The 14555-nt window shown below is 28.9% G+C and overlaps 1 protein-coding gene and 1 long non-coding RNA gene across 2 annotated transcripts in view; both read right to left on the reverse strand.

The window, feature by feature from the left end:
• Positions 1-362: 362 nt before the first annotated feature.
• On the reverse strand, positions 363-910 carry LOC113369777. The gene is made up of 3 exons (XR_003366545.1): positions 673-910; positions 513-602; positions 363-439 (listed from the first exon to the last, which is right to left on the reverse strand). It is a non-coding gene; the product is annotated as an uncharacterized LOC113369777 (long non-coding RNA).
• A 1981-nt stretch (positions 911-2891) lies between these two features.
• The window catches only part of LOC113371000 (extracellular sulfatase SULF-1 homolog), a 101036-nt gene continuing 89372 nt past the window's right edge, over positions 2892-14555 (reverse strand). The window contains exons 6-7 of the mRNA XM_026611657.1: positions 6635-6794; positions 2892-3062 (exon numbers count right to left, since the gene is read on the reverse strand). Of these exons, the coding sequence (XP_026467442.1) occupies positions 2892-3062; positions 6635-6794 (331 nt within the window). The remainder of the gene's footprint in view (positions 3063-6634; positions 6795-14555) is intronic.

The following is a 14555-nucleotide window of genomic DNA, read 5'->3' on the forward strand; positions in this document are numbered from 1 at the left end:
TAATTAACTTTTTTATTGCCAAATTTGTAGTTGTTTTCTTCAATGAAATGAGATAAAAGTTACTTTCGCATTCTTACTTTCTATAGAGAATGCATTCGTGAGATTTTCAATCATGTCATATTGTATTTATCAAAAGATTTCCATCTAAACTTTTTGAATCCAAAACCTCTAAAACACCTAAAATGAAATAAAATAAAATATAGTACAACACTAAAAAAATATTGTCATTTCACTATGTTCGAGTGAAGAAAATTTATTTATTATACCAATATTCGTTATACCAATTATTCGTTGAACCTATTTTCCAGTTAGGGCCTTCGATCACTCAGTAATTCTGAATAAATTTTCTACTTGTGATACATTCCTGCCTTTAATGTATTTAATGAATTTCTGTAAATCTTTCATTTTAATTTGATTGTTTGATCTATTTTCCTCATATCTGAAAATATAATGATAAATTAATTAAGACACATCGTACAAATTGAGAATTACATTTTCAACCTCAAACTAACCTCAAAACTAAGAACCTTTGCATCTGAAGAGAAATTAAATTTTCAAGTCACAGTTCTCAGAAGCAATTTCAATGGAATCATTTCATCCATCTGTAATTAATTTTACAATAAAAATATTGAATAATTCAGTTCATTAATAAATTCTAAAACTGATACTTACCATTTCACTTTTTCATTTCAATACAACATTCTATAAATTTCTTCGAAGATTCCATACTCATGTATTCATTAAAAGCTGAACCAAATTGTTTATTACAAATAAATTATTATTTAATACGCTCTATTTTAATTGATAATAACATTCACAAATTCCGCACTTAAGCATCTGTCATCAACAAATCCTCAAAAAGTGGGGTTAGAATTCGACTTGACGCACTTGACGTAACTGTTTACACGCCGTATGGATGTATCTCTACACGCCTGGAGCGATAATTTAAACGATCGCCGTATTAAACAACATCCTTTATGCAATACCACACCCTTATGTGTATGATGTCGCGCTTTTTTATGGTTTTTAATACGTTTTTGTGTTTTGATTCACACAACAACATTTGCAGTGTACGGTTGTGATATATACTACTTGTTCTTCTAGGGTAAAGATGTTTTATCTTTATTCTTCCGATAAATAAAATATCTAACTTAACTAAATCAAAAAACAAAAGAAAAAGGACACTCGCCCTTTACTTGTATGATTTGATTTTATGACTCGTATTTAAGAATAGTATTTCAGTATTCCTATGTAGACAAATGTTCAAATTACCAATTAATTCATTTTTCTTTCAGTTAACTGCTAAATAAAAAAAGTGGCCCCATCATACCCAGTCTTCACTACTACATTCTCTAAACATTAGATTAAATTTAGTGCAATCATACACGTAACAATTTTATTATTGATTGTCATTATAAAAACAATAAAAACATATATATTAACTAAACAATCGTTTGCATTAAATACATCTTCAAGACCATTATTGTTTTATTAAGACGCGTTTAAGCTATTAATCATTTAATTATACGTTCCTGCATTTTCTAAGCATTTGATAAAATTCTATGCATTCAATATATGAAAATATGCACTTAACTATAATAAAAAATACGATTGAATATATAAATAAATATTACTCAGACTATTTTATTATTACTTTTCTCGATAAACATAACAGAAAGTACTTTCATTAAATTTTGTAGTGCAATCAATTAATTTCAGAATATTTGCTACTATGTACTATTTTTTCTGTTTCATAATATATTTTATTGAGTTATTGACATGATCAATTAAGATTATGTGTCTGTGTACGACTAGGAATTCGAAAATTTAATTGCTTTTACCGATGATGAATATACGAGTATTATGCATCTAATATATTTATGCATATTGAGCAGTTGGCATATGTAAAATTAATTTTACAGAAACGTCGATGTGAACTATACACGTTTCTCTACTATGTCTGTCGCTACTATGCTCAAATTCTTTAAAAATAATTAGTTTACTATTGATTTTTATGCATTTTTTCATCTAAGAATAAATAGTTAATGCCTCATGACAAATTTATATACGTTTTCACGTTTTCTAGTTAAAGTTTTAGTTTGAGAAATTCAATTCTAGCATTACTAAAATTAGACAAAGAATTTGGTGTAAATTTTAATAATCATAGTAAAAACATATAAAGTACGTGTAAATTAGTAGCTCTCAAGAATTTAAAGCAGACTTTATAGAAATTATTCAAAATTATATTTGAAAGTTCCTGTTAAGATCGATTAAGCATTTTATCCATAATAAATAGTTATAGGTATTACTACATATCTAAATTAATGTTATAAAATAAAGTGTAAATAATCAGAACCATATGAGACATATCTTCGTTCTAATAACATTTTTTTGATATATTTTTTTTTATCGTGAACAAATAATAGATCACGGTTTCTTGAATTCATCAAATTTTTTAAATTGATGAAAAGGCATAATAATATTTAATAAATTTGGTATTTATCAAAGCGTTATCCGATACGAAATTTTTGAATTATCAAAAAATATTTTGTAATGCCTAAATAAATATTGCATTTTTAGTAAATAATCTGAAACTTAGCATTAGAAGTTTGTATGCAAATAGTTCAAATGTTTGTCAACTTTTCGAGACTTCTCACTTCAACCACTAATAATTTTAGAAATTATTAACTTTATTTTATTTTATTTTTTTTTTGTACACTTGTAAAGTTAATGAATAAATTATAAAATAGTAAAAAAATGATTGCATGTTTTTTGCGATGATTTAAAAATGACCTGAAAATCATGCCTCTACACTAGAATACCCCCATAAATAATCAAATATTGTTTATATTGTAGAGAAAAGCAATTTTATGCAATTGAGCTAAATGTACTTACGCGGTTCCGGGTTCGACGCCAGGCCCCCGGATCAAGAATGGAACTCGAACATCGAATTCGAACGGGAACTTCTTTCCTTTGATCAACCCGAACTGGCCTAAGTGATAGCCGTGGTCGGAAGTGTACACGATGTATGTGTTGTCCAGTTCTCCCAAAGCCCGGAGTTCCTGGAAATGTTGATGAAACACATTTATTAACGTCGTTATAATTATCGTGGAACTAATAGCAAGAAGACGGAAAGATTAAGCGTTTGCGTAATAATAAATCTATGCTATTTGTGCTATAATAAAACGCTATTTTATCTTCCAATAGCGTAAATTTAAATTATAGTAATTGTTGCTCATCTCTACGTTATAATATCTTCTGAACAATTTTTCATACCTTAGAAAAAATAAATGTGTGTGTGAGCAGGATACAAATTTTTATCCACGATTTAGGGAACACGGATCAACCGATTTGAATGATTCAAAAAAACATTCGATTTGTATTGATGAAGAGACGCGTTGATTAGTTTTTGGCGAAGGCAGCAGTTTCGGAGATACGGAGCAAAAAGTGCAAAAAAATAGTAGCAAAATGTATATTCGGACAATAAACATGATTAGAAGTATAGCTAAGGAAAATTATCTTTAAACTTATCAGTTACAAATAGTAATTTGTAGTTTAATGTGCTGTATATTTCTAGTATTAATTGGTATCTAGATTTTTTTCCCTCATTTTTTTATCTCTGATTTATACTTTGCAAACTGAAAGATATATTTCATATTGTATCATTGCCATGAGCGTTACATAAATAAATGTAATAAAAATGTGTATATATACAATTCAAATACCAATTTCTCTACTTCTGCTATATCCTTATTTATATATACGAGGTGTGTTCAAAAAGTACCCGGAATTACTAATAATTAAATTTCGCGGGTCTGGAGTGTCTGATTGTCAAAATTTTTTTTTATTGTGTTGGTATACATGCCCCTAAAGTATGATGAAATTTTCAGCTATATTCACTGTTTACTTTGTCTGTGGTAGTCGCTAAGGTTCGACGTGTTTTTCTGAGCTCGGCGATTTTTACAATGGAAGAATTGAAAAGTCAAAGAATTTGTATTAAATTTTGCGTAAAAAATGAAATAAAGTGTTGCAAAGTGCAAAAATTCACCAGATATGGCTCCGTGTGACTTTTTCCTATTCCCAAAGTTGAAGAGACCCATGAAAGGACGGCGGTTTTCCTCGATTGAAGAAAATCGCTGAGAGTGCTCAAGGACATATCAAAAAGTGAATATCAAGGGTGCTTCGAAAATTGGAAAAAACGCTGGCATAAGTGTATTATATCTGGGGGGGACTACTTTGAAGGGGACCACATTAATGTAGACGAATAAATAAATATTTTTTTGAAAAAACGTAAATTCCGGGTACTTTTTGAACAGACCTCGTATATATATACAATTTTCATCAACAATTAAGATTGGTTAAAAAGCAAACATGATAACTATAATGATGTTTTTCTTGATTGAAATTTTTAAGTGTTCAAAAAGGTGCATCCGACGATTATTTCTTGGAAATATTTTTCATAAGCAACGATCACTAGAATTAATTTCATTAAAGTATGATTCAGGATAAATATTTATAAATAGTCAAATATAAGGTTGGAAATGTTTAGTTACAGTTTAATGTTTACATAGAAATCGTTATTGCATTTATTAATAAAGTTAAACATTATTTCCCGAGATTTTTTACATTAAAATTAAAAATAATAAGTTTGCAAATAATAATCTGATAAAGAGGTCAATGAATAATTATAAACAATTTTTTACATAAATGTGCGCTTAAAATAACATCGAAATTGCTATATAAACTATAGGCTCCAGAATACATAAGTTTTCTATTCTGATCTTTTACACAAAGAAATGCCGCAGTCAATTTATTTTTACTGCATAATATTAATTTTTGAATTTTTATTGATCTCATTTGTTATTCATTAGTAAAATGCATAAACCAAGAGAAATTATTATACTGTTGGCCCTTGTGTGAGTAGCATATATCCATAAATCTAAAAGAAGTTATGGAGTGCCGATTTATGAACTATAAAACAAGCGGTGTTAAATACTTTAATCATCAGCTTATAAATTAATGTTAAGACATAGATAAATGTTGTTTCAATAAATAATCAAATGTAAAACTGGTTGGTCAAAATAAAAATCTGTGGGTTCCGGATGCTGGTTACCAATATTTCAATAAATAATTTAACATGTGATTTTAATATCTATCAAAATTCAAGTTTAATAAGAAATATTTAAATATATAAGGTGTGTTGGAACTCAACGTTAAGTAAAATAGGTGATAGTATTGGTCATAGCCATCGTGAAAAAAAACCTCACATAATTTGAATATTATGAGCTTTCAAGTGCAACCCAGAGCTTTAGTCAAACTCAGACCATTTTTCGGTCATTGTGGTTAATTTCTGTTATTTTTGTTTATTTAAACTTTAAAATTGTAATGGTTGAGACATTTTGTTGAGCTTGGATTTCAAATTTTCAAAATTGATCGACTTTCAGAGGCTGCTCTCCTTAAAAAAATTGTTCTAAAGTGTGTTAGAAAGTTCTACCAAAAATTAAGCATTTTATCAGGTTTATAATAAGGTAAAATACTTGATAAGTTCATAATAAAAAAAATCGAGTAAAAAAAATTAAAAACCAAAAAATATTTTTGATGCCACTGCAACATAAATGTGGAACATGTTCCTGCACTTTCGAGTCAAACTGTTCAAAATGACTAGAAACGCCGAAAAAACAAAATTAATAAATTAACACTAATGTTAAGGTGACCATAACTCCCGGTTTGTGCGGGACAGTCCCGGATTTCCACCTTATGACCCGGGTTTTTCTAAATAAAAGCAATATTTGTCCCGGATTTAGATCATTTGTCTCGGATTGTCTCGGGTTTTCAAAAAGTATAACAATCAATTGAGTTAAAAATTATAACTATCTATCAAATATAGGGTCCGACAGATAACTTTTTTTTGTTTGAAAATGCTATATATAAACTACTGAATATTTTCTCAATCTAAATCTTTTCTATTTGAAAGTGCAATCCTTCTGGTTAATAATCGAAAATAATTTCATTGAAATGGCTGTCTAACTTTTAAATGGCTGTCAAAAAAATCTAAATTGCTACCAATAAAAAAGTTATATGGCGGACCCTTTATCATTGTACAAAATTCGAAAGGCAGGTGGAAATAGCCTTAGTACAATAATAAATTCAAACTTTTATTTTAAATTTCAAAGAAAATGAACAAAAATTATGACAACAAAGCAACAAGTACTAATTTTCAAGTTAATTATGAAGCAAATTAAACAAAACTTCATACAAGACTCAATCGAAAAAAAAAAACAGATTGAAAAATATAAGCTATAATATAACATCATAGATAAAAGAAGAGTATAATTTGTAATCAAATAATAAAATTCTTACTAAAATTTTGCAATTGTGATTAAAATATATTGATTCATTAAAAAACGTTTTTACTTTATCATTAAATAATATTTATTATTTTGAAATTATATTTAAATTATTTAGCATTAAGCCTCTTCCCTCCTGGGATCCAGGGATTTGTATAACTAAAAGTTGCCCTCTTGGTTTAGACTTAAAGAAATATGGTCACCTTACTAATATTGACTTCTCATTCGAAAATTTACAACTATTACATGAAGATATCAGTTCATCAAAGATATTTGTTATATTATACCTGACATATTCGATCTACTGCCACGTCCACACTTTGAAGGGTTTGCAGCCGTTTGGTCATCAGAAGATCTGTGAATCGTTTGTGAACTGGAAGCATCGGTTTCGTGTGTTGCAAAATCCACTGTTTGTCCAAGTTTGGAGCGTAGTCATATGTCGGAGTGCTGAAACGAGATATTCGAGATGAATAAAAAAATCGTTTGATAATAATATATGTACACTATTAGAGATAAGAGTTAATATAAAACCCCACACATAGGAGAAGGATGAACCGATGGGTTGCTTCTCATATCAATACCTTAGGTCATAAGTCATACACAAAAACAGCTTATAGTATACTGTAACAGTATTATGTATAATATTATATAGTATACTGCATAGATCATAGTACGTTTATCAACCATTATAATAAGTTGCATAAATTTTATGTAATATATTATTATTTTTGTTGAACAGCAATCAGAGCAAGTAGCATCTTATAAACTGTTGTGAATAATGTTATTCTAAAAATATTATTTTAAATAATATAATCCAATAATTTGCTCTTACTAACTCAGGTCAGTTTTTATTTACTTCTGAATGCAATTAATCCAAATGGAAGTACTATTTAGTAATTAAATAGAAGTAATTGCAAACTCTGTATCATAATCAGATCTATATTTTCAAAAAAAATTCTTGATTTCATTTCTAGTAAATACGCCGCTAAGTGTTACTACTATTTTTTTCAAGTTAACCCTTTTACTCGGATGCCAAATACATATAAATTCCGGAATTTGCAAGCGAAAAGAGAAATATATATTGTCAGCAGTCCCTCATTATTTGTACTGAAGGACAAGCCTGCAAATCAGTTAATTTTATCGGAGGTAGTAATCATTTCGTTGCCAATATCTAAGAATTGTTTTTAAAATGTTGCAGCGAATAGAGAGGATAAATTTAAGCTTTTTGTAAGCTCAGAAAAATCTTGATCGAATTTCAATTAAAAACATTCACAAAAAAGGCTATAATAGTTAATTGATCGATTACCGAGCTAAATAAAAAATGATTGGACTACTAAAATGACTATTATAAAATAATAAAAATTTAGAGTTGTATGTAGTTTTTCATTACGCATTAAGAAAATTAAAATAAAAAACAAAAATTGAAAAAAATGTTACGTTCGTACAACCCATGATAAAAATAAATTGCTATTTCTTCGAACAACAGTTTTTACCAGAATTTGAGTGACGACAAAATTAGCCTTTACAGCCGTATTTGATAAAATATCTGGAAAAATAATCTAGAAAAACATATTCATATTAATTATACAACTAGCTGTAAGTGGAATTCTGTCTTAAGGCAATTAGGGCATCGTGCCTTAAGGCAAATTGCTGGAACTTCCCGTACCAAAAATTATTATTTTTTTTTAAAACGATTAACATTTTTGAAAAAAAATTACTTTGAAAAAATAAGATTTTTGAGAAACTATAAATTGTACAAAAAATTATTTTTTTTTGAAAAAAAAAAAATTTAAAAAAAAATTTTTTTTTTAAAAAATTTGTTTTTTTTTGAAAAAAATTTTTTTTTCTTTATTTTGACATATTGTGGAAGATCTGAACTTTTTTTTCAAAGCAATCGTACTGCTTTAACTACATAGGGACAAAATATAAAGCGCGTAAGCGCCGCGTCGCTGTCTAACGCATAAGCATTGGTACGGAACCGATAGGAATGTTAACAAAATGTATACTTATTGTTAAAATCTCTATAAAATGTCTGATAATTTGATGTGCATATGTCTAATGATCATTTTGACCGCCAAATGGCTCATTTTTTTACTTTTTCCTCTATATCTCCGAAACCGCTGGACCTACCTTCATGAAAGTTGTATCGATTCTTCATCTTGTCAATACAAATAAAATATTTTTTGAATTATTAAAATCGGACGCTCCGTTCTCTTAAAAACTGAGTTACCGTTTTCGGAACTTTTTGCCCCGTATCTTCGGAACGGTCTGACCTGCCTTTGCCAAAACTAATCAGCACGTCTCCTTATCAATACGGATCGAATGTTTTTGAATTATTCAAATCGGTTGATCCGTGTTCCCGAAATCGTCGACGAAAATTTGTATCCGCACATACATACACACACATACATACATACACACACACATACACACACACATACACACACACACACACACACACACACACACACATACATCCATTTTTTCTAAGGTATGCCAAAATGTTCAGAAACCTCTGAAACGTAAAGATATATAAAAATTTTCATTTTCGATTTTTTTGCGATTACTATAACTTGCCCTACGGGAAGTTAAAAACATACGGAAAATTTGCATGCTTAATAAAAAGATGAACTTAGAATAAAAAGTAAATTGCAGAAAAATATGTATATTATAAAATTATTTATTTTAAATAAGTTGTAAGGTCGAAGTAAGACCATATAAATTCATTCCATAATTTTTAAAATGAAAACTACGAGTGCCGTTTTATATTGAAAGTTAAATAATTATCTCGTATGAACTACTAATTTATTAGGTTTAAAATGGAGTTATTTTAAGAAATAAAATTGGTTAAATCAAATAAATAAATTTACGTTTTAAATAATGTCTTTAAATTTACTTTTATAAAAATGTACTCTTTGTAGCAGAATTCACTGATATAATGACTTCACTGATGGCAGTTCATATAATTAAAACAAATGAACTTAAATTGTTTTTTCTTTGTCAACTTCGAATCCTTATTTTATATCTGAATAAAATTGCAAGAAATGATTAACATTACAAAAGATATTAAATTATATAGTGGAAAAACGCTAAAAATATTTTACAATTAGGAAATTTTGAATATCAATCTATTAAATTATATATATATATATATATAATATATATATATATATATATATATATATATATATACATATATATATAAATATATAAGATCGTATATAAGTTATCATAATTAGATCATCATAAATTAATTTATTTTATTACTATCAACTCTGAGATAGCATCTTCTAAAGTTATTATTTCTTCAATTTTCCTGTGAATTAAATGAGTTGCCACTAAGATAATTTTACGTCTATACTAACATTAATTTATTGCCTGCTATCATGGAATTGCAATAAGATTTTAGTCTTGGGATATTAGTAAGCAATTTCAAGCAATATTTATACGATTGCACGTACAGTGAACTGGTAATATTACATAAATTATAGTATGTATTTATTACATACATTTCTACATATTTATTCTTCCCGGTAAGATTTATTCAGCACGAACACGGAAATTCAAACAAGAGTGCGTTAAATCGCTATTAAGGATAGTTAATAGACCGAGAGGCATAACAAAGATGTAAATTATTTTTTATCATAATAAAAAAAATCAAATAATTTAATTTTTTAAGGAGGCTTTCCGTGGCTTCGTAGTAAGAGCTCTGGAATTTCCATCGCTAGTTTTGATTTCCGGCTCGGATAGCCTGATATCAAGTAGTGACTTCGGTTTTTGCTTGAAAATGTAGTATGCAATATTTCTAAGTATAAAAGGCCCTTCGGGATATATCTGCAAAATCACAATGCAATGGGAGCGGTGGGTTTGTCTTCTAATAGGGTTCAGAAACAAATAAAAATCTATCAGAAGTAGTTAGTATCGATAGATAGAATTCTACAGCTTTGTTACTAAAAAAATAAGCGATTATCAAAACAGCTTATAGAATATAATAATAGGTTCAAAAATAAAAAAAAAATTCTATCTGAAATAGTTACAATCAATATTAGATAGCCTTCTATAGCTTTGTTGCTTAAAAAATAAGCAATTTTCAAAACAGCTTATAGAACATATAAAAGTTCTGAAAGAATCATATTTTCGCCTCGGATAGCCTGATATCAAGTAATAATTTCGGTTTTTACTTGAAACTACTACTATGTGAAAAGACATACGGCACCATATTTTTAAGTGTAAAAGGTTCTTTGGAAAATATCTGCAATATCACAATTAGAAAGCCATGGGTTTGTCTTCTAATAGAGTTCAGAAATAAATAAAAATCTATCTGAACTAGTTACAATCGATAGATAACCTTCTACAGCGCTGTTACTTAAAAAATAAGCAATTTTAGAAACAGCTTATAAAACACATAGAGGTTCTTAAAAATTATATAATTGAATTTTTCACGGTGGGCTTTCCGTGGCTTCGTAGTGAGAGCTATGGAATTTCCATCGCTCTGGAATTTCCAGTATTGATTTCCGGCTCGGATAACCTGATATCAAGTAATGATTTGAGTTTTCACTTGAAAATATAGGCAGCTATATATTTCCAAATGTAAAAAACCCTATGGGGTACATCTGGAATATCACAATTATACAGCCGTGAGTTTGTTTTCAACAGGGTTCAGAAATAAATAAAAATTTATCTAAAATAGTTACAAACAATATTAGATAGCTTTCTATAGATTTGTTACTTAAAAAAATAAGCAATTTTCAAAACAGCTTATAGAATATATAAAAGTTCTGAAAGAATCATATTTTCGCCTCGGATAGCCTGATATCAAGTAATAATTCCGGTTTTTCTTGAAAATACAGACGGCACTATTTTTTAAGTGTAAAAGGTTTTTTGGGTGATATCTGCAATACCACAATTAGAAAGCTGTGGGTTTATCTTCTAATAGGGCTCAAAAATAAATGAAAATCTATCTAAAATAGTTACAATCGATAGGTAAAAACGATTTTAGAAACAGTTTATAAAACGTATGAAAGTTCTGTAAAAATTATATTATTAAATTTTTTACGGAGGCCTTCCCGTGGCTTCGTAGTAAGAGTTCTAGAATTTTCATCGCCAGTCTCGGTTGCCGCTTCGGATAGCTTGATATCAAGTAATGACTTCTATTTTTACTTGAAAATACAGAACGTGCTATATTTCTAACAATAATAATAAAAAGGCCTTTGGAAAATATCTGCAATATCACAATTGGCCGTAAGGTTGTCCTTTAATAGGGTTCAAATATAAAAAAAAAAACTATCTAAATTAGTTAGAGCAATAGACGATCTATAAATTTCTTCTGATGGCGCCGTTACCTAAAATATAAGCAATGTTTAAAACAGACAACTCATATAACATATAAAAGTACCAATTGCTCTTAAATATTTTTACTAAATTACACTTAATAATCCTCATCCAAATCACATATTTAGGAAGTGTTTGACTAGTGTCGTTATCCCTCAGACTAGTCAGACAACAGTATTCCTTACAAATACAAAACTTGCATCATCCACTATCTTATCTTCGTAAAGTTCCTCACTTTACCGTATTTATATTTATGAATATTGTAGAAGAATTAGCATGAGACTGTTCCTTTTGACCCATATCATCTTTGTCACGTTTTAGACATTCTACAAGTTGAGCAGATAATAAAAGAGATAAAAGCATAGCCTTTTACCCATAGATAAGGCTTTTACCATATATTTCTGGATTATTTTAGTTATATTAACCAAATACTTTGAACAATTATCAAATCACGGTATAAAAAACAAGTGGTGTATGTCATCGTGCCTTAAGGCAAATTGCTGGAACTTCCCGTACCGTAACAAAATGTTCGAGGAATAATAAATGTTTTCAAATAGATTGTTATAAATACTGTAACATTATCTAATATTTATAATAATTATATAAACTGTATTACAAAGTTAAAATTATTTATTCAAAGTATATAAGTGAGCTTTAGAACTTCAGACAGAATTAAAATTAAAATCAAATTATTTTCGATATTCAAAAAAAAAAAAAAAATTAAAATAAAACTGAAATGAAATTTTTTTCCAAAGCAATTATTTTGTCAACACAGGAGAAAGTTTTTTGAATCATTCTAATCGGATGATTATTTTACTCAAAAACTGCCATTTTTTGTACATTTAGCTCTGTATCTTCGAAATGACTAGACCTGCCTTTGCCAAAAACTAATCACCACTTCTCCCAATCATTACAAATGTTTTTTGAATCATTCAAATCGGATACTCCGTTTTCTCAAAAACTCGATTTCTATTTTCTGCACTCTTTGTGCTCTGTATCTCTGTAACGCTGGACCTGCTTTCGCCAAAAACTAATCAGCACGTCTCCCTATCAATAGGAATTGAATGTTTTTTGAACCATTCAAATCGGTTGATCAGTGCGCCCGAAAACGTAGACGAAAAATTGCGGACACACAAAACACACACACATCCATTTTTTCTGAGGTGTGCCAAAATGTTCAGACTCTAAAACGTGAGATTATGCAAAAATTAGTACAACTACAACATTACTATACCTTACTCCACGGGAAGTTAATAAGTCTAATTTATAATATGATGATATTAAAAATTCGACCATTAGCCGGCGACTGAGATATTGTCTACTGAACCTCGTCATCTTTTCTCCGTCCTGTTTTGTATTTCTAGCATCTAGCAACAAATTGAACTGGCTGTCTGTCTGCACAAAATAAGTTAATTTTCTAGAGAAGCAATTTCAAGCTTTTCGTCCATAAAACGATCGTCAAACATGAAGTCTTCGCCGTGAACTTTCGCCAATGATGCTACTACGTAAGGTTATGATTCCGCGCTTCAAACCCATGGATTTAAACAGAGTCAAATTATGGTCGTTTTATTAAAAATACTTCAATTTATTATTATATTGAGTATGTTTATAGTCGATGATGATAAGTTATTGCAAATTGAAAAGCTTATGAAAAACTCGTTATGTTTGGATGTATGGTATTGGTTGATGATATTACCATCAACCAATCCTTAAAGGAACCTAATATTGTTAATAAGATTCAGACAGATAGAGTAAAAGTAAATTAAACTGATTTATTATTTATACTACTAAGAAGTGTATTAATACTAGTCTAATTTATTTACTAAGTAATTAAAAATATTCCTTACATAAAAATTCATATAAAGTCTTGATGAATATTATATAAATCTTCTACAAATTCTAACGACCATAGGTGGCATCGTGCCGTAAAGCAAATTGCTGGAACTTACCATACCGCAATGAAATATTTGAAGAATATTGAATGTTTTCAAGTATATTATTATAAATACTGTAAATTTCATTATTCGCATTTCATAGACAAAATATGAGAGCTTATATTAAAAGAAGTGGTAGTTACGATTCGAAGGTTTTTTGAATCATTGCAATCAGATGCTCCGTACTATCAAAAACTTGATTTCTCTTTGGACCAATTTTTGCCAAAAAACTAATCAGCACGTCTCCTTATCAACAGGAATCGATTGCTTTTTGAATCATTCAAATCAGTTGTTCCGTACGCACGAAATCGTCTACGAAAAATTGTTTCCACACCTACACATACACACATCTATTTTTTCTGAGGTATGCCAAAATGTTCGGAAACCTCTGAAACGTGAAGATATGCAAAAATTTAAATTTTTGATTTTTCGATCAAAAGATCTAAAAGAGCATTAAAGATCCTTAAAAATAAAGCCATAAGAATTTTTAAACCGGACAGAACTAAATAAATAACACGTAAGGTTATCACGTAATAAAATTTGGAAATATTTTATAAATATATCTTGATCATAATCTAAATTAAAGAATTTAGATTATGCATGTTCCTTTAAAGGCGAGTAAAGCAAAATTGCATTTACAAACAGTAAAAACTCAAGATTTCCCTTACAATAACTTTCTTTCTCTTCTATATGACATCAGTAAAATCGTATTATGCATGCAAGCGACTTCGAATTCTGATTGTGAGATTGTGATATTTTCGTATCTGGTGTTTTGCATTCACAAGTGCACCATCACCATCTTCCATGTATCCGATGGGAACTAGCACTTAAGATAAATTGTTCGAGAGCGGACGAATTCCTCGACTTCTGCGTAGGAGACCAATAACTTACCAAAGCTCACGCGGATTCGTACATTTGTAATAAATAAAAATATCAGATACAT

Source organism: Ctenocephalides felis, unplaced genomic scaffold (genome assembly GCF_003426905.1).
Source record: "Ctenocephalides felis isolate EL2017-DRISC unplaced genomic scaffold, ASM342690v1 CF-g0.4_SCAFFOLD_01492, whole genome shotgun sequence".
Lineage (NCBI taxonomy): Eukaryota > Metazoa > Arthropoda > Insecta > Siphonaptera > Pulicidae > Ctenocephalides > Ctenocephalides felis.